Consider the following 21,890-nt stretch of genomic DNA (forward strand, 5'->3'; position numbering starts at 1 on the left):
CCCGCGATCGCGGGACGGTGGCAGGGGGTTCCGGGGGACCCGGCGGACCCGGCAGCGGTAGGGAGAGCGCCCCGATCGGAGGGCGCTCTTCCGCTGCTTCGGCGCGCGCCCGTCACCCTCCGGCGCGCGCCAGGATACTGCTGCGGCCAAGAACGGGCAAATGCTCGAATAAACTTGGCCGCAGCAGTATAATCGACTCAAGGAACTGACCAATATCTGGTACATTGGAAAGGGTTTGGACCAGAAGAGCGGTCTTGGATACCCCATCACCAGATCCACGCTCCCGGTTTGTTAAGGCGGTTCCACGCCAGGTTTCCGCATAAACCATGTTGGAGTCGTCCTGAGGCTGCTTCTCAAGGGGGTGTACTGGAAGGAATCGGGGAACAAGTCCCCTGCGGCGTGTTCCCTCCTTACCTGCTAAATCTCAAGTCCCCGTGCTTGTTGCTGAGCGTGCGCGCATCTCCGCTCTGTTTACAGAGCGCAAGCGCACACGCAGTTCTTCAAGCTATACCACGGACCTTAGCTCCGCCCCCGGACTCGCCTCTCTCGCGCTGCGCGCACACGTGACATGCACCGCTCCTTAGGCAAGTGTTCTAATGCCACTCGTCTCCTGCAGCTTATCCCAGCCTCTGCGGAGGCCGCGTCTCCGCTCTGCCTCCTGTTCCATTGGTTCTTACTTCCTTTAAGTACCCAGCTCTCACTCTCTTGCATTGCTGAGCATAACCTGTTGTAGTCTTGTGTTTCTGCGTTTTCTGTGCCTTGCCTTGTGCCTTGTTGCTTTCCAGATGCTTCTACGTGTACCGAGCCGGATTGACTATTGGACCCTCTCTGGATAACGACCCCAGCTTGCCTCTGACTACCCGTACCTCTCATCCCTGACCACGGCTTTTGGATTCTCTACCACTCTCCCGGCTCCAACCCCAGGCCATGGCTCAATGGATACAGACTATTCTATTGGCTCCGCCCAAAGACTTTGGCAAGTAACAGGACTAACCCAATCTCTCCAATCCAGACCCGGCTACGCTGACAATCCACACTCCAGGCGTACCTCCGCTGTTGTGGGTGCACAGTTTCATACGATCCCACCTCAGTACAGGGGTTCCGCCTTGTTCGTGGTGAGTGCAAGCGTTAGAGTTCCCTAAAAAATAAACCCTTCAAACAATTGTATTAAAAAAATTAACACAGTTCTGGAATTCACTGGATGATATTGGTATAGCTTAATTAAGTCTGAATAACATCTGTGATGTCAAATACATAATTGGGCATTTGGTTCCTCAGAGCGCGCCAGCAAGAGGTGTGGCCGGCAGCCAACCAATTAGAAAACGCACAAACCCACAGACAAATACCACAGACAAACAGTGTGTGTGTCTGTAATCTGTAACACAAGTACAGACTTGTTCCCTAAAAAAAAAAAAAAGACAGTTCTGGAATTCACTGGATGATATTGATATAGCTTAATTAAGTCTGAATAACATCTGTGATGTCAAATACAATAATTGGACATTTAACAATGCGGATTTAGCAGAAAGTTGGGTCATCCTATAACTATTAGAGACCTGGTACATGGTGCGGTAACGGGAACACCCGGTGACTGATATGTGAGCTTCTAATGAGACATGTATTCTATTCATTGTACAAACCGTTTTTAATTACTGTATACCTTCACAACTGAAACTGATTTGAAAAGATTTCTTCCACTTTAATTGGTGTTTTGCAGCTAGTGAGATTTCCTTTTAAATTGTTAAATATTAGGATATACTTTAAATGTATGATACACGACATCTACTCTCCCGGCCCAAATGCTGCACATGTTGTGCTAAACCCTTCATTTTTACAATGTACATCTACAGTTTACTTTCATTCTGAAGTTTTTGGGATATGCCAACTTGCCTCTCCTGCATGGCCTTTTGTAAGACAGTTTGTGTAACAGTGACTGTTTTTTGTCTCTTCTAGTACAAAGACAAGCTCCAATAATCCACCCATGCCAACACTGCAAGGTTGCTTTTAGCAGTCAGGATTACCTCCTCAAACATCTGAAGTTCAAACACCCAAATGAGTATATGGAAAAGATGAGGACAGAACAATCTTGCAACATTCCAATAAATATGACAGAAAATGCATCTTTCAACCATTCAACGCAATTAATGAACAATGTAACTGCTTCTCACTCTAAAATATATATACAGTATTAGCAGCTGCTATAGGAAAAGATCTTGGAGAAAGTGGGAAGAGTTTGACTTGGTTATCGGACCAGAACCTACAGAAGATGACACACACAGGGGAGAGACCGCATGTATGTAGGGAATGTGGGAAGGGATTTAGTCAGTTATCCCACCTGAACAAACACATGATGACACACACAGGGGAGAGACCGCATGTATGTGGAGAATGTGGGAAAGGATATAGTGAATCATACAGCCTGGACATACACATGAGGACACACACAGGGGAGAGACCGCATGTATGTGGGGAATGTGGAAAGGGATTTATTCAGTTATCCCACCTGGACACACACATGAGGACACACACAGGGGAGATGCCGCATGTATGTGGGGAATGTGGGAAGGGATTTAGTAATATATCCAACCTGATCAGACACAAGAGGACACACACAGGGGAGAAACCGTATGTATGTGGTGAATGTGGGAAGGGATTTAGTAGGTTATGCCACCTGAACATACACAAGAGGACACACACAGGGGAGAGACCGCATGTATGTGGGGAATGTGGGAAGGGATTTAATAGGTTATCCCACCTGAACATACACAAGAGGACACACACAGGGGAGAGACCGCATGTATGTGGGGAATGTAAGAAGGGATTTAGTCAGTTATCCATCCTGAACACACACATGAGGACACACACTGGGGAGAGACCGCATGTATGTGGGGAATGTGGGAAGGGACTTAGTGATGCAACCAGCCTGAACACACACATGAGGACACACACAGGGGAGAGACCGCATGTATGTGGGGAATGTGGGAAGCAATTTAGTGTGTTATTCGGACTGAACACACACATGAAGACACACACAGGGGAGAAACCGCATGTATGTGGGGAATGTGGGAAGGGATTTAGTGTGTCATCCAGTCTGAACTCACACATGAGAACACACACAGGGGAAAGACCGCATGTATGTGGGGAATGTGGGAAGGGATTTAGTGCGTCATCCAGCCTGATCAAACACAAGAGGACACACACTGGGGAGAGACCGCATGTATGTGGGGAATGTGGGAAGCAATTTAGTGTGTTATTTGGACTGGACACCCACATGAAGACACACACAGGGGAGAGACCGCATTTATGTGGGGAATGTGGGAAGGGATTTAGTACGTCATCCAGCCTGATCAAACACAAGAGGACACACACACGGGAGAAACCGCATGTATGTGGGGAATGTGGGAAGGGATTTAGTGTGTTATCCAGCCTGAGCACACACAAGAGGACACATACAGGGGAGAGACCTATCTCTAAAGCTGGGCATGTGTAGGGATAGTAACAATAGAAAAATAAAACCCCTATAATGAGGCACTCTAAACAGATATGTACAATGATGACACCAGAGGAATCTAATGAGTAATGAATTGATGAATTATTTAAAATCTTTATTAGGAGATACCTCAAGATTAAAGTATTTCAGGTAAGTGAACCTATGCCTCTGAGGCTTGCCTAATCTAAAGTGCGAATTTAAAATGGAGTGGGTATAGACTGGGGTATAAAGCCCCAATATAACGTATAAGTAGGACTATAAAGCCATCACGTTTAGATGCAAAATCACATCTAAATAAGTGTAGCTAAACACCAGACTCTGAATGGTTAATGAGTAACCTATACAAAAATGAAAGGATCTACTGTCATAGAGAATCTCAGTGATTTCTTCACTGTGGGGGTGCAATGCCTGTGGCCAAATATGTAAATGAATATCAATATGTAACACTTATATCAGCTCTGGCCTCCCACCTAGCAGGTAGTGCAGTGTACTTTAGTGCACACTTCAATAAACGTCTAGATCCTTGTTAAATGAACATATAAGTTGGAGCGTTAATATCACTCATAGTGTAAACATTCGTTGTAGTTAACCTCATATAGTATCAAACAGATGATGAAACATTGTAGCTCCTTTGCAATTTAAACCTCATGTAAGTACAACATATTTCAGTCTCAGAGCTATATAGCTGGATAGAATGACAGACTCAATATGTCTGACAAAATGTCTCTTAGCCAATATAGTAAATACAGGTAAACCCCGTTATAACGGGGTCCTCCCCGAGACCACCGCGTTAGTAACGGGGTCGTGGAAAAAAAATGGCCGCCGCATCAGTGCATATTAACCCCGCGGGACAGGAGATGGGAGGGGGGATGCCCCTCCAGTCCCGGCTTCCCCCTCTCACCGCGGGACAGGAGATGGGAGGGGGGATGCCCCTCCGGTCCCGGCTTCCCCCTGTCACCGCGGGATGGGAGTGGGGATGCCCCTCTGGTCCCCGCTTCCCCCTGTCACCGCGGGACAGGAGATGGGAGGGGGGATGCCCCTCCGGTCCTGGCTTCCCCCTGTCACCGTGGGACAGGAGATGGGAGGGGGGATGCCCCTCTGGTCCCGGCTTCCCCCTGTCACCGTGTGATGGGAGGGGGGATGCCCCTCCTGTCCCGGCTTCCCCCTGACACCACGTGACAGGAGATGTGAGGGGGGATGCCCCTCCGGTCCCGGCTTCCCCCTGTCACCGCGTGACAGGAGATGGGAGTGGGGATGCCCCTCCGGTCCCGGCTTCCCCCTGACACCACGTAATGGGAGGGGTGATGCCCCTCTGGTCCTGGCTTCCCCCTGACACCACGTGACGAGATGGGAGGGGGGATGCCCCTCCGGTCCCGGCTTCCCCGTGACAGGAGATGGGAGGGGGGATGCCCCTCCGGTCCCGGCTTCCCCCTGACACCATGTGACAGGAGATGGGAGGGGGGATGCCCCTCCGGTTACCGGCTTCCCCCTGTCACCGCGGGCCGTACCGCCAACCTACCCCCACCTACCTGCCCCCCCGTGCTGCACCGGGCCACCCCACCAGCCCCCGCAGCATCGGGGGCCCCCGCAGCCATCACCCCACTCCACCGTAGCACCACCCCGACCGGCACGCAGCGCCCCCCCCACCGGCACGCAGCGCCCCCCCCCCCTGCAGCCACATGCCTCACCAATCATCCCCAAGGTAAGGCTGATTTATTTATATGTGTATTGGGAGGGGTGTGTGTGTGTGTGCAGTGTGTGTCAGTGTGAGCAGTGTGTGTGCAGTGTGCAGTGTGAGCAATGAGCAGTGTCAGTGTGAGCAATGAGCAGTGTGTGCAGTGTGTGTGCAGTGTGCAGTGTGCAGTGTGAGCAATGAGCAGTGTGTGTGCAGTGTGAGCAATGTGCAGTGTGTGCAGTGTGCAGTGCAAATTTCAAAAAAAATAAAATTTAAACGGGAACCACGGGAAAACCGCGTTATATCCGAATCGCGGTATAACGAGGCGCGTTATAACGGGGTTTACCTGTATATCCAGATAAAAGCTTTTGACTGCTGCATAAACTTGGTAGTTAACAGAGAATATATGACTGGACAGAGTGACAGACTTGTAGTATCTGACGCAGTGTCTCCTTGTCACAATAGTAACTGGTGTAACAATCAAACCAATTAAAATTGGGAGGTATGATACAATAAACCTCACAGGTACATAGCAGTATATTCCATGTAACCGTCAGACACTTGCAGTTGCGTTAGGTTGCGTAAATATTCAGTGATCTACTGTTCCCGCTCTTCCTCCTGCCAATCACATTCGTCATCATAGAGAGCGGTCTTTTCGGTTCGTACCAAATTCAGGCACCCCCACCATTCTTGGGGTGTTCGGTGGGGTTGATTCAGTTCGGGTTCTCCGTAAGAGATGTCTTCATCCTTATCGGACCAGAAGGGCCACTCTTCCGTTGGGTAGGATTCATTACAGGAACACCGCATCCTGTCCTCCATTTTGGGGCGACCTGGTGTATTTTTCTTCCTGACCTCAGGAGGCGCTATTGCAACTGTTATCACTATTTGCTAGAACCCTAAATTGTGGTAGTCCCAAAGGTGGGCCTCTTTTGCTTGTAGAGGTCGCAGCTCTCACAGGCATCTCTGTAGACTTTTTCTTCCCTTGGGTATGTTTTACAATATTAGCACTGCTGTGCATGCATTCACTCTCATCGTCTGAATAAGGCCTGAAGGGACACTGCTCCGTGTGGTGGGGTTCTTTACACCAGGAACACATTTTCTTCCCTATTTTTGCAGAGTGTATTTGACTTCAGCTGGGCGGCCATTTTAAATTCTCAGGGTTTTTTTTTCCACAGGTGTATTCTTCACCTTGACCTATTGGGGCTCTATTTCTTTAAATACAATGCTTGCTAGCTGCCCATTTCCTTGCTTCAGCAAAGGCATTTGCTTTACACCATTTACTTGCTATGTGCAATCCCTCCGCTTCAGCAAAAGAATTTGGTTTTCTGCTTGAGTTCAGTAATTTTCAGTCTCATCTTTGGGTAATATTGCATTCACTCTTCGCACTTTGGGTGCATGTTGTACTCCCAAGATACATAGACAGACTTTACTTGCAGAAAAAATATTCTCTTTTTTTTTTTCACTCCGGGCGGGCGACTTAACACTCAGCAATTGGCTTTGGGTTACCCTTTACACAAAATGACAGGCTGAATAGGTCTGACAAAATGTCTCTAAGTTAACCCATATAGAGAATATATCCGGATAAAAGCTCTATATTTTTGCACAAATTAGGTAGCTTGCAAAAAATGTGTGACTGGACAGTGACAGACTAGTAATGTATGACACAATGTCTCCATGTCACGGTGGTAACTGTGGTGTAGCAACGATCTCATATAGCAACATTTATGAACATAAATCCCATGATCAGCTATACCCCTTCGCTATGATAAAAATAGGCGTGTTAGTGAATCGCCTGTGCTCAAAAGCAGAGCTAAGTTCATGTAAAAGTTACAGCAGTGCTATGGGTGGAGGGCAGGCAGTCTCTGCACCTCTCCCGATGATGTCAGCACGTCCAATTGCAACCAGCCTGAACACACACATGAGGACACACACTGGGTAGAGACCGCTTGTATGTGGGGAATGTGGGAAGCAATTTAGTGTGTTATTTGGACTGATCACACACATGAAGACACACACTGGGGAGAGACCGCATGTACAGTATGTGGGGAATGTGGGAAGGGATTTAGGGGCCTATGCAGAGAGCTCCGAATACAAGGTGTTCGCCATGTATTCGCCAAATTTGGTTACCTGTATTCAGAAAGGTGTGAGATCGTGGCGAGTTTTGTGAAATTCGCCAGGAGAATTTCTAGGAGACAGAAATCCGCCGATGCATTGGCGAGAAGTGGCTTTTTTCAGCAGATCGCCATTTTTTAAATTTCGTCATATTCAGGGAGGCACTTTCAGTTGTTTTCTCCAGTTCGCCAGTCCGTTTTAGCGCTTTATACGCCAAATGTGCACGCCACAAAAAAGCGGCAGTAACCGTGCCTTTACATGGCGAGAAGTGCTGGCAGTGAGTTTATTAAATAAATAAACAAACAGCTGACGTGTCTGAAGCACTTGTTAGATGTTTTATCCCTTTCCGCTCGAATGTCTGAGTATATCCGACAACATAGTTTTGTACTTAAGGTCCAATGTCGCATTTACCCGGCATTCTCCACGCTGCAGTCCCGACCCCCCTCCCTCCCCCTACGCCCAGCAGCTGATCGCGATGTGAAGCCCTGCACTAGGCAGCAGTCCTGACCCCCCTCCCTCCCTCCAAGCCCAGAATCTGATCGGGATGTGAAGCCCTGCACTCGGCAGCAGTCCTGACCCCCCTCCCTCCCTCCAAGCCCAGAATCTGATCGGGATGTGAAGCCCTGCACTCGGCAGCAGTCCTGACCCCCCTCCCTCCCTCCAAGCCCAGAATCTGATCGGGATGTGAAGCCCTGCACTCGGCAGCAGTCCTGACCCCCCTCCCTCCCTCCAAGCCCAGAATCTGATCGGGATGTGAAGCCCTGCACTAGGCAGCAGTCCTGACCCCCCTCCCTCCCTCCAAGCCCAGAATCTGATCGGGATGTGAAGCCCTGCACTCGGCAGCAGTCCTGACCCCCCTCCCTCCCTCCAAGCCCAGAACCTGATCGGGATGTGAAGCCCTGCACTAGGCAGCAGTCCTGACCCCCCTCCCTCCCTCCAAGCCCAGCAGCTGATCGCGATGCATCCATATAAAGAATTGTGTATAGTTCAATAGTGTAATGTACACTATCATAACATGTATTTGCTTGAGTCATTTGTGATTTTGAAATTGTCCGTAACCTTCAGTGTTATTATTATTTAAGCTTTACCCATATATGTATGTTCTAACGGCAAAATCAAAAGAAGTTGAAGATTATCATTACCTATTGCACACGTTGCACAGGAGTGTGTTTTGAAAATAGTTATTGCGGTCATGTACGAATGCAATCTACTGCCTAATATGAAGAGTACAGTACAGCAGTACACTATTTGATGTGTTCAAAGTTCTGTTTAATTAAGCAACAATCTGTTCAGGTTTATTGCAGTGTTATTCTTGAATATATTATGACAGTGGAGCAACTGAATATATATGGATGACACGCGCGCCGTTTCTCTGCTATGGAAATATGCAGAAGCCGTCTGTAAGACGCTCTGACAGGAATCTGCTGTTGACTTTTGAAATTGCCCGCCTACTTGACTCGCGAGACTCACGAGCGCGACTTTGAACCACACTTATTGAAATTATAGCCAAATGTAAGTACCTCCGTCAGAAATGGCGAGATTAGCACTCGCCATTCATACACATTGAGACTTTATTGCCGATTTGTCGTTTCTGCATAAGGCACAATAAATACGCCACATTTTTGAACTTTTGAAACAATGGCAATTTATTTTGGCAATCCTCTCTGCATAGGCCCCTTAGTGTGTTATCCAGCCTGAACACACACAAGAGGACACATACAGTGGAGAGACTTATCTCTAAAGGCAGGCATGTTTAGGGATAACGAGCTACTAAGACGCTCACATATATGTGCAAATGTGTATCTGTTACGCTAAATCACAATGGAAAGTGACTTTAGTTTATGGTGCCTAAAACGAGCATTTTAAAAGGCTAAAAAAGTTATAACTTTTTAAATACAGGTTATTTGTATCATTCTTATTGTTGTTTTATTTAAAGAAAAATGTTCTTAATAATGTTTTATATTTCCAAGCTGATGGTTCTAATAAAATGTGTATTCTCCATTATGCTGAAGTGGTCTGTAGCCTCACTTAGCGGTGAATCTGAATAGTTTCGCCACAACCAACTGGCCGCTGGCATTAGGCCACAGACGACCCCCCGCCCAACAGCTGTTTCTAATGTAAGTTTTATTACTGTTTTCGGTAGGAGGTTACTTTAAGTGGTTTCAGGTTAGGGGTTTTTAGGGTAAGGGCTTAAGGTTGGGGTTTTTAGGGTATGGGTGGGCTTAGGATTTTGGGGTTTTTAGGGTATGGGTGGGCTTAGGATATTGGGGTTTTAGGGTTAAGAGGGGGCTTAGGATATAGGGGTTTTAGGGTAGGGGGTTTAGGCACTTACCTTAGTGGTGAAGTAGCCAGTGATGGGGTCAGTCGCAGCGAAACAGCAGCGACCAAATGTCCTAGAGTGTCCTGTGAATACTGAGGTGGAGGACAGAGACACAGACTAACATCCCCAGTGAGGGACATCAATGTAGCCGTCTTTACATACTGTATATCATGTTCCTTTAATATAGTATGTCTAGAGAGCAGCAAGAGCTGACCATCTATTTCACAGGTTGCACGTTGAAATGAAAGTGCACCTGAGGGGGTTAAGTGTCCCTTTATTAACAACACATACATATATATGAAACACAAAGAATGCCTTCAACAGACCATGAATAAGAAGTGCTAAAACCAGTAACGTAAAGTGTGCAGTATCAACACTACTGGCAGTGCTAGGGATGTAGAATATGTGAAAACAGAAGCAAAGAAAGAAAAGATCCCACAATAGCACTCTAGTGTACAAAAGTATCAACATTTATTAAACACATAAGACATATACAGAGGATCCACAGTGTCCCCAAAGCTGTCTAATCTAAAACACTGATGACAAAACTTAAGCTAAACACTGGAGTCAGCAATATAAAGTCAAAACTAATAAGAGTAAGTAAGAGACTGGGCTGAAAAAAACATGTGGAAGCTGAGTATGAAACAAACAGAAATAACCCAACAATCAAAACAAATGCAGAACCTGTAGTGTAGAGGCTAAGTGGTTAGCCTCTGAACACTAGGACCGGCCGGTCATGTGGTAGTGAGTGTAAAGATACATGAACAAAATGGCTTATAAACATCATAGCAGAGGCATACACAATGAGAATCACACATGGGTGGAAATACACACAGTGTGGCAGCAGGGCTATGGACAGAGATCAAAAACAGCCAAAATGTACTTAGCACTGGTCCAGGATCAGGGCAAACAGGAAACTGACAGTCTGCATGTGAAGGGAGTCTGTTCAGTGTAGTCGGATTGCCGCAATGCACATGCTCTGTGAGCAACTAAAGTGTCAAATTCAAAACTGCAGCCGAGAAGAAAAGGACAGCCAGGGGCACCGCCGGATCAAGACAAACAAAGGAGCCCCGACGCGCACGTTTTGCCACCTGCCTCATTTGAGGGCTTGACGTAATGGCTGATTAGAGCCATATTTGTAGTAAAAGTTCATGTGACGTGGACATAATCTAATGAGTGAGCCAGCCGGAGACATCACAGCTGATAGGATTGCGTCATGGCTCCTAGATGGGAGGGATAACTGGAGTAGGTCTGAAATAAAGCCAGACATGAGTAGTATATAAAAGGAGTATGTGAGGCACCAATAACACAAATTTCTAATGTGACAGATTTTAACAAGTTTGAATAGTTATGCATAGGAGCCCAAAAGCCAAGAATTGAAGCAAAAAAATGACTAGATATCTGGAAACTCACACTCACTACCACATGACCGCCAATGAAATGGCATCCCATCTATGGGAGAGGGAGTGGCTCAGTGAGTAATGACACTGACTGGCACTGAGAGTTTGAAGCAGGGGAGCTGCCTACTGTGGCACTTTTTCAAGGAGTAATGAAGTAAGGGAGGTCCTGGGTATTTATGACTCTCCCCGTCATACAAGACAGCTGATATCAATAATCAATTAAATATGTCTTGCAGAAAGAACAGAGAAGACAAAGAGAGGAAAAGAAAAAAGAGGCAGAACATCCCACAATAATCACGCATGATCTGCATAGATTAACCCGCACTATACCAGCAATAGTTACCAAAATTGATGAAATAAACTCATGTTTTGCATACATATTGTCCTTACTGAGTGATAGAACAACTAGCACAGTGAAAGTCTGAGCTTACAAATAGAAGTAAGCAAAATTCACCTAGTTCCTCATGTGACATAATAATATGACTACGGATACATCATTTAATACAATCCAATATGAATAATGCAATAAATCATATAAATAATTGGTTATGCATTACAAATGCACCGTAAAGAATGCAATGAATGCAAAGATGTCCTATACATAGAAATCAATTAAGGAAAAACATATGCATATTTAGCTAATTTGAGCAAGATAAAAGAAGAAAAAGGAAAAAAGAAGAAAAAAGAAGAAGAAGGCAACAATATAAACAAATAATGATAACTAAATCTGAAAGCTGTGTAAAACACACTAGGTAGAGATAACAAAGATTGAACTGATTGGAGCTCAATATAATGGATAAATAGTGATGAAAAAACTAATGATAAATTTAAATATAAATGTTATCATATTATTAAAGAAAAATAAAGAGAAATAAATCCTCTTGAATTAATATATTTAAAGGTGAAATAAGTAGTGGTAAAAATAACATTCATGGTATATCATAATAAACACTAATGTTTATTAACATTATGTGTATTAACTCATAACAAACACTGAGGCAGCGCATACTTGAGCATATGAGATTGATCACTGAAAAAGATCAGCTACACCCTGTATCTAAACATTTTTTTACCTGTCAGAATGGAAGTTTGACTAACTTCAAATGTGTCGCATTGGAATCTGTGAGACCACACTATAGAGGGGGAGATAGAAGTAATTTGCTTCACAGGCGTGAAGCTTTTTGGATTTTCACATTACTCTAGTACCTAATTGGTTAAACATTGATAGGAATCTAAAAAGCTTCTTATAGATTAATTTAGCATTAGTGTTTATTATGATATACCATGAATGTTATTTTTACCACTACTTATTTAACCTTTAAATATATTAATTCAAGAGGATTTATTTCTCTTTATTTTTCTTTAATAATATGATAATATTTATATTTAAATTTATCATTAGTTTTTTCATCACTATTTATCCATTATATTGAGCTCCAATCAGTTCAATCTTTGTTATCTCTACCTAGTGTGTTTTACACAGCTTTCAGATTTAGTTATCATTATTTGTTTATATTGTTGCCTTCTTCTTTTTTCTTCTTTTTTCCTTTTTATTTTTTTATCTTGCTCAAATTAGCTATATATGCGTATGTTTTTCCTTAATTGATTTCTATGTATAGGACATCTTTGCATTCATTGCATTCTTTACGGTGCATTTGTAATGCATAACCAATTATTTATATGATTTATTGCATTATTCATATTGGATTGTATTAAATGATGTATCCGTAGTCATATTATTATGTCACATGAGGAACTAGGTGAATTTTGCTTACTTGTATTTGTAAGCTCAGACTTTCACTGTGCTAGTTGTTCCATCACTCAGAAAGGACAATATGTATGCAAAACATGAGTTTATTTCGTCAATTTTGGTAACTATTGCTGGTATAGTGCGGGTTAATCTCTGCAGATCATGCGTGATTATTGTGGGATGTTCTGCCTCTTTTTTCTTTTCTTTTTCTCTCTTTGTCTTCTCTGTTCTTTCTGCAGGACATATTTAATTGATTATTGATATCAGCTGTCTTGTATGATGGGGAGAGTCATAAATACCCAGGACCTCCCTTACTTCATTACTCCTTGAAAAAGCGCCACAGTAGGCGTGAAACATGTGGGAGAGTAGTTAGTACTGTCTGTTTTTTTTGCTTTTTATGTAGTTCATTAAAGTACTGCTGCGACAGCTTTTATTCTAACAAATGCCCGGTTTTTCCCTGGCTTGTACCTGGAATGCGACGCTGTTCACCTGGAGCATGCCACGTTCGTTTTGACTTCCCAGCCACGGGTCATGCCCGGCTGACGCGCGGTTGATGGGTTTATTGATAATGGTTCGGATTTAAAAGGCTGCAATGATTCGCGTGTCCGCCAGATGGCAGAAATTCATGAATTGTAATGCGCACGCGCTCCAGTAATGTATTGACATTAAGACCAGTAAGGTGTTTCATTAAAAAATGAGGAAAATCCGCCCTTTTCCTGGCTCGGATAATGCAGGGGGGCCCCAGAGCTAATACCCAGGAATATCAGCACCGGAGGCCCCCGGCATGCATCCGAGGCAGGAAAAATGCATGTACAGCCCACTTCATTACCTTAGCGGCTAACCGCTAAGGCAATGAAGGGGTTAATCCACCGTGCCCGCTTTATTGTGGGTAGCGGGGGTGGGTGAAGGGGGTATTTGGCCCTTGGTGTGAGTTTAGGACTTGCGGGGGGGTTGCGGGTGCACTTAACCCCTTCACGACCGTAGCAGTTAATACCGCTACGGTCATGAAGGGGTTAACCCCTCCCGCTACCCCCCCGCAAGCCCTAAACAAGCACCGTTGGGGCTAATACCCCCTTCACCCACCCCCGCTACCCACAATAAAAAAAATTCACACACAGCAGCCCCGCAATAAATAAATAAATTAATACATGAATATAAATAAATATCGGCATATTAAAAAATATGTCAAATACATTTTTATTCATAGTGTAGATGTGCAGGGGGTCTCCGGAGCAGAACCGCGTTGGTTTCAGGTCCGGGGGCCCCCTGCTTCCCGAGATACAGGCCCCTTTATGAGGTGCCGGTATTCCTCTGCATTTAAATGTCCGATCACGTGACTGCGACATGTAAACAAAGCAGAGGGATACAGGCACCCCCTAAAGGGGCCTGTATCTCGGGGAGCAGGGGGGCCCCAGACCTAAAACCAAAGTGCTTCAGCTCCGGAGACCCTCTGCACATCTACAGTATAAATAAAACACCCATATCAATAAACAATCGTTCCTTACCTTTGCGGAAAGGCAATGAAGGATTTAACCCACCGTGCCTGCTTTATTGTGGGTAGCAGGGGTGGGTGAAGGGGGTATTTGGCCCTTGGTATGAGTTTAGGACTTGCGGGGGGGTTGCGGGTGCACTTAACCCCTTCACGACCGTAGCAGTTAATACCGCTACGGTCATGAAGGGGTTAACCCCTCCCGCTACTCCCCCCGCAAGCCCTAAACAACCACCGTTGGGGCTAATACCCCCTTCACCCACCCCCGCTACCCACAATAAAAAAAATTCACACACAGCAGCCCCGCAAAAAATAAATAAATACATGAATATAAATAAATAAATATATATATATATATATATATATATATATATATATATATATATATATATAATAACGACCCCTATAACCTCTAACATACACATATATGCACATCAATGATACTATAGGCCGGCGGGGGCCCTCTGGTGTTACCCGCAGGCCTGCAGTACCAATTATGTGCCCCCCCCAAATTAATGAATAAACACATACATACTTTTAAAGAAATACCCCCCCTCCCCCCTAACACATACAGTATAGTAATGGCCACAATTACAGACACAAAACAAACACAGAAATTAAAACATCCAAAGTAATTAATGTCCCCTAACCCCTTAATCACCATAGCGGTTATTAACCGCTACAGTCATTAAGGGGTTAACCCACCCTCACCCACCACTCAGGACGCCTACATACCCTCCCACACTAACCCCCCACCCGTGAGGTCTAACCACTCTCACCCACTACCCACAAGGGAGGCCTACCCACATACTGTTGGGGAACCCCCTCCCACCCCCAGTACCCACAATTAAAACAATACAGTGACCCACAATAAACGTCATTATATTTATTAAATACATTACCCACCCCCTGTGCCCCCCCATAAATACAAGTTTTATCCTTTTACAAACAGGGTTCATAACGCAGCCCCACGCGAGTCCCCGGTGGGCTGGCGGGGCACCTGACAGACCTACAGGGTACCAGCAGCCCTTTTCAAACAGGTTCTGGAGGCCTGCTGGTGGGTCCCGCCAAGCGCCATGGCCCCCAGGTGGTCTCCTTGGGTCACCGTGGGCCACAATTGGGTCCCCACGGTAGGCCCAAGGATGTCTGGGAGCCCCGGGTCAGACCCACAGGTGTCTGCGGGGCCTCGGGTGGTTCCCACGGGGGTCTGGGGAACTCACGAGTGCTCACTACGGGTTCGTGGTGCCCCCACAGAAGTGGGACCACACAGCTTCATCCCCGCACCTATGGGTCGGCAGTGCCCCCACGGAAGTGGGACCACACAGCTTCATCCCCGTAGACTACGGGTTGGCGGTGCCCCCACAGATGTGAGGCCACCGCTTCATCCCCGCATGTGTCACCCGTGGAACCACCAGCCTGATACCCGTGAGATACCCGAGGAGACCCACAGGTGGTCTCCAGAGGTCTCACGCAGAACCACGGAACAAACCCTGAATATAAAAAAAATAAACCTGGCCTATACATTCAATACATACACCCCCCCCCCCAAAACCTACTGTACAATAATGTGCAAAATAACTATTATCCAGATATGGATAATAGATTTATTGCCCATTATTAAAAACATTAACTAGCATATTCAAATAAATAAAGTGCTACTGACCTCATCAATAAGAAGTCTCTGTCGCCAGCAACATCCGTGTCTTGCCCACAAAATACATAGCCAAAACAAAGCCAATATATTGCAAGTACATTCAGATATCAATTAACCCCTTAAACACCTTATCGGATAATAACCGCAAAGGTAATTAAGGGGTTAAGCCACACTGGCCCGATACCCACGCTTCACCCATGAATTTGTACAGTGGCTTCATCATGCAACTATATATATATATATATATATATTTATATATATATACACACACACACACACACATGATGAACCAATATGCAAATAAATGTAGAAGGTTTATCAAAACCATACTGTACTACAAATAACACTTCTCCATACAGACACACTACATTAAAATGAATTTCATTTAATAATCCTAACTGATCTTACAATCTAAATCATCAAATGCCAATGAAAAACCTCAGATTCCAATCAACACATTGCATTTACATTGTGTATATGATGCATGCAATCTATGCACCATATAAATTCTGCAAATGAATGTTAACAATAACATTGCAAGCAAAATACAAATACCTCCAAACAAGTAAACTATTTTAACCAATCAATTAAACAAAAATCAATTAGCATTCATTAATTATATCCCTAAACAATTGACATTCCATTCCGAACAATTAAACAATTAACTAATTCAAGCCTGGAACAGAACAATTTAGCATGTGAAAAAATAAGTACCAACCAGAATACAAAATTTAAAACCAAGGCTAACCCTGTTCTCAAGCACACAATACAATACCAAGGATTACATGTATCTAATTGTAAAAAAAAATATACACACATTAAAGCATAGCAGCATAGCCAAAGTAATTTAAAACACATCAAATCAAGCTTTTAAAACAACAACATTTCTTACCCTGTATGTATATATCTCTCTAGACATATATACATACATACATACTGTGGCAAGAAATGATATACCACAAAAAAAAAAAATACACATGTTAAAAAACCTTTTAAAAAAATTGACAAGTTAAATAAAATACATTTCTTTAGTTCACTTACCATTACTTGGCCCCACCGACTCCCGTTGCGCAGGTTATTCACGAACCAATCCACCAGGCACAGGAACCCATAAAATAATAAACCATAAAAAATAAACATTACACTAAAAATCCAAAACAATCCACGGGTCTTCTACTTGTAATCCATCTTCATCTGTATTCTTCTTTCTTCTACCTTCTTCCGGGGTCTTCTTCCCGTCTTTGGCCACGCACTTGTCTTCTTTCTTCTCCGGAGGTCCTTCCTCCGCGGCGTCTGGCTTCAAAATGAGACGACATAGGCTTTTAAAGGCCTATGACGTCACATTTTCGTCATGGTTCCCACGGTCCTGATTGGGCCGTGAAAACCATGTGTTTTGGCCGACAAAAAAAAAATGATGACGTCACTTAAAGGCAATGAAAGCCCAGCCAATCAAAATGGCTTTGCTTCAATTGCCTTTAAGATGACATTAAAAGAAACATGGCCGGCCTCACATGGTACGGCAGCCAATCAGAGCGTGAGAACTCAATCCCAACTCTGATTGGCTCTAGTAGACCATGTGACAGAGGCTTGGGGAAGAACGGATATTACGTCATTGAAAGCCTGTCACATGGTACTAGAACCAATCAGAGTTGGGATTGAGTTCCCACGCTCTGATTGGCTGCCGTACCATGTGAGGCCGGCCATGTTTCTTATAATGACGTCATCTTAAAGGTAAGGAACGATTGTTACCCACAATAAAGCGGGCACGGTGGGTTAACCCCTTCATTGCCTTACCGCAAAGGTAAGGAACAATTGTTTATTGATATGGGTGTTTTATTTATACTGTAGATGTGCAGAGGGTCTCCGGAGCTGAAGCGCTTTGGTTTTAGGTCCGGGGCCCCCCTGCTTCCCGAGATACAGGCCCCTTTAGGGGGTGCCGGTATCCCTCTGCTTTGTTTACATGTCGCGGTCACGTGATCGGGACATTTAAATGCAGAGGGATACCGGCACCTCATAAAGGGGCCTGTATCTCGGGAAGCAGGGGGTCCCCGGACCTGAAACCAACGCGGTTCAGCTCCGGAGACCCCCTGCACATCTACACTATGAATAAAAATGTATTTTACATAATTTTTAATGTGCCGATATTTATTTATATTCATTTATTTATTTATTTATTGCGGGGCTGCTGTGTGTGAATTTTTTTTATTGTGGGTAGCGGGGGTGGGTGAAGGGGGTGTTAGCCCCAACGGTGGTTGTTTAGGGCTTGCGGGGGGGTAGTGGGAGGGGTTAACCCCTTCATGACAGTAGCGGTATTAACTGCTACGATCGTGAAGGGGTTAAGTGCACCCGCAACCCCCACCGCAAGTCCTAAACTCACACCAAGGGCCAAATACCCCCTTCACCCACCCCTGCTAGCCACAATAAAGCGGGCACGGTGGGTTAACCCCTTCATTGCCTTACCGCAAAGGTAAGGAACGATTGTTTATTGATATGGGTGTTTTATTTATACTGTAGATGTGCAGAGGGTCTCCGGAGCTGAAGCGCTTTGGTTTTAGGTCCGGGGCCCCCCTGCTCCCCGAGATACAGGCCCCTTTAGGGGGTGCCGGTATCCCTCTGCTTTGTTTACATGTCGCGGTCACGTGATCGGGACATTTAAATGCAGAGGGATACCGGCACCTCATAAAGGGGCCTGTATCTCGGGAAGCAGGGTGTCCCCGGACCTGAAACCAACGCGGTTCAGCTCCGGAGACCCCCTGCATATCTACACTATGAATAAAAATGTATTTTACATAATTTTTAATGTGCCGATATTTATTTATATTCATGTACTTATTTATTTATTTATTGCGGGGCTGCTGTGTGTGAATTTTTTTTATTGTGGGTAGCGGGGGTGGGTGAAGGGGGTGTTAGCCCCAACGGTGGTTGTTTAGGGCTTGCGGGGGGGTAGTGGGAGGGGTTAACCCCTTCATGACAGTAGCGGTATTAACTGCTACGGTCGTGAAGGGGTTAAGTGAACCCGCAACCCCCCCGCAAGTCCTAAACTCACACCAAGGACCAAATACCCCCTTCACCCACCCCCGCTAGCCACAATAAAGCGGGCACGGTGGGTTAACCCCTTCATTGCCTTACCACAAAGGTAAGGAACGATTGTTTATTGATATGGGTGTTTTATTTATACTGTAGATGTGCAGAGGGTCTCCGGAGCTGAAGCGCTTTGGTTTTAAGTCCGGGGCCCCCCTGCTCCCCGAGATACAGGCCCCTTTAGGGGGTGCCGGTATCCCTCTGCTTTGTTTACATGTCGCGGTCACGTGATCGGGACATTAAAATGCAGAGGAATACCGGCACCTCATAAAGGGGCCTGTATCTCGGGAAGCAGGGGGTCCCCGGACCTGAAACCAACACGGTTCTTCTCCGGAGACCCCCTGCACATCTACACTATGAATAAAAATGTATTTTACATAATTTTTAATGTGCCGATGTTTGCGCAGAGAGAGAGCAGCGGATCTCTCTCTGCTGCAAACACATCTCGCCAGGGGACGGCTTCTCGGCTTCAAAGACAACAGCTCGCAAACACCCCCATGAGTTTTTACACGGCATTGCAGTATTGCAGACAGCGAGAATAAAATGCTTAAATCCCTGGCGCGAAAATACCACAGTTCACCCCGGGCGAAAATTACACAAAACCGCACATAACCGGGATAATCTGAAACTATCAGGTGTATACCTTTTATCCCCTTTTTTGCTGGTGAGTGCCTACTTTTTGTATTATGGAGCGGCTGGATTTTTGATTCTTACCTTGTTCTATTGCTGTGTATGAGAATCTGCTTCACCACCGGATGCCTGGAGGAGACGCTTTTGGCAGTGTCAGGGCAGCTGCAGCAAGAAAGGATGACCAAGGCGGCGTATCATCGTGAGTAAAGGGTACTCCACGCCGGGCATAGCCAGGGTAAGGGGAACGTTAGTGACTGCACCTCACAATTGGTTGTCCCCCCCTGTGTCCTCTCCTTGTCACTATTATCTATCTGATCACAGAAAACTGCAGCCCCTTAATCCTTTATTTTCCGGTGTCAACTCCTATTATCATTTTACTACTGCCTAAAGGCTTTATTTCCAACCTCCTGGAGCTTTAACACGGTTTTTTCTTAATAAATTCCTAGTCAGAACAACATTCGTTTTTGACATAAATGTATTTATTGTATTACATTATACTACAATTAGTCCTTGTTACGTGTGTGTGTGTGTCTGTGTGTCTGTGTGTGTGTAAATGTCGGATCTAGAAATTAAAGCCAGATGTGAATGACTAGTTTCCTGAACCCCTTAACCAGTGTCTGGACGTCCCCGCTTCACAATATCTAAAGCAGCAATCCCGCCTGGGATCTTACCTGATCCGCAGTCCCTCAATGTCCAGGTACCCTCATTCCTGCAATGTTATACTTTGGAGGGGATGTGTTCCCTACCTGTCTTCTGAGTTAGGGGGGTTCCGATGTCTTCCGTGTGAAGCTTGAGTCAGATCTGGAAGAAAGCAGTAAAGGTTATTTCGGTGTAGTATAGGGCAGTTAAGATATATAGGGTAAATAAGAGATCCAGAGTGTGAGACAGACATATAGTGTGGGTGAGAAACACAGAGAGAGGGCGAGTGAGAGAGAGGGTGAGTGAGAGAGAGGGCGAGTGAGAAAGAGGGCGAGTGAGAGAGAGGGCGAGTGAGAGAGAGGGCGAGTGAGAGAGGGCGAGTGTGAGAGAGGGTGAGTGAGAGAGGGCGAGTGGCAGAGAGAGAGGGCGAGAGGCAGAGAGAGAGGGCGAGAGGCAGAGAGAGGGCGAGAGGCAGAGAGAGAGGGCGAGAGGCAGAGAGAAAGGGCGAGAGGCAGAGGGCAAGAGGCAGAGGGTGAGAGGCAGAGGGTGAGAGGCAGAGGGTGAGAGGCAGAGGGTGAGAGGCAGAGAGGCAGAGGGTGAGAGGCAGAGAGTGAGAGGCAGAGGGTGAGAGGCAGATGGTGAGAGGCAGAGGGTGAGAGACAGGGGGGGTGATTGGGTGGTTGGGGTCATGGGGTGATTGGGTGGGAGAATGGGGAGATTGGGTGGGGTGAAGGGGTTATTGGGTGGGGTGATTGGATTAGGGGGTTGGGGTGATTGGATTGGGGGTGACACTTCTGGTATCCTACACACACACACACACACACACACACACACACACACACACACACACACACACACACACACACACACACACACACACACACACACACACACACACACACGCACTGACTCTCCCATGCACTCACTCTCCCATGCACTCACTCTCCCATGCACGCACTCTCCCATGCACGCACTCTCCCATGCACGCACTCACACACATGCACACACTCACACACACACACTCCCATGCACACACACACACTCTCCCATACACACACACTCTCCCATGCACACACACACTCTCCCATGCACACACACACACACACACACACACATGCACATACTCTCCCATGCACACACACACATTCTCCCATGCACACACACACACATGGGACAGGGGGAAGAAGAGAGGAGAGGCCGCGCGACCGAGCACCACCATCACTGCCCCGCCTAGCCGCCACCCCCCCCCGACCATCTCCCGCCCTGTGCGGGCAGCCACGGGACCGTTGGGGAAGTGGAGACCAAGGGGGTAAGGGGGGAACACCCCCGCTACCATCTCCCGCCCCGCGCGGGGATATGGGGGAAGCAGGGAGTAAGGGGGAACACATCTGCCCCGCGTGGGAAGCCGGGGTAAGCGGGGACTGGGGAGAGAAGGGGGAACACCCTCGCTACCATCCCCCGCCCCGCGCGGGTATCAGGGGGAAGAGGGGAGTAAGGGGGAACACCTCCGCCCCGCACTGGAAGCTGGGGTAAGCGGGGACCGGAGAGAGAAGGGGGAACACCCTAGCTACCATCTCCCGCCATGCACGGGAAGCCGGGAGCAGAGAGAGAGGTGGGGAACACCCCCACTACCATCTCCCGCCCCGCACG

General features: G+C 46.2%; 1 protein-coding gene across 2 annotated transcripts in view; it reads left to right on the forward strand.

Annotated features, from left to right (window-relative positions):
• LOC142475582 (uncharacterized) overlaps positions 1-9,279 on the forward strand; it is a 39,776-nt gene extending 30,497 nt beyond the window's left edge. For both annotated transcript variants that reach the window (XM_075581385.1, XM_075581384.1), the window contains one exon: positions 1,954-9,279. In XM_075581385.1, the coding sequence (XP_075437500.1) occupies positions 2,267-3,490 (1,224 nt within the window). In that variant the 5' untranslated portion in view covers positions 1,954-2,266 and the 3' untranslated portion in view covers positions 3,491-9,279. The remainder of the gene's footprint in view (positions 1-1,953) is intronic.
• The last annotated feature ends 12,611 nt before the right edge of the window (positions 9,280-21,890 follow it).

This window comes from Ascaphus truei, unplaced genomic scaffold (genome assembly GCF_040206685.1).
Source record: "Ascaphus truei isolate aAscTru1 unplaced genomic scaffold, aAscTru1.hap1 HAP1_SCAFFOLD_1282, whole genome shotgun sequence".
Lineage (NCBI taxonomy): Eukaryota > Metazoa > Chordata > Amphibia > Anura > Ascaphidae > Ascaphus > Ascaphus truei.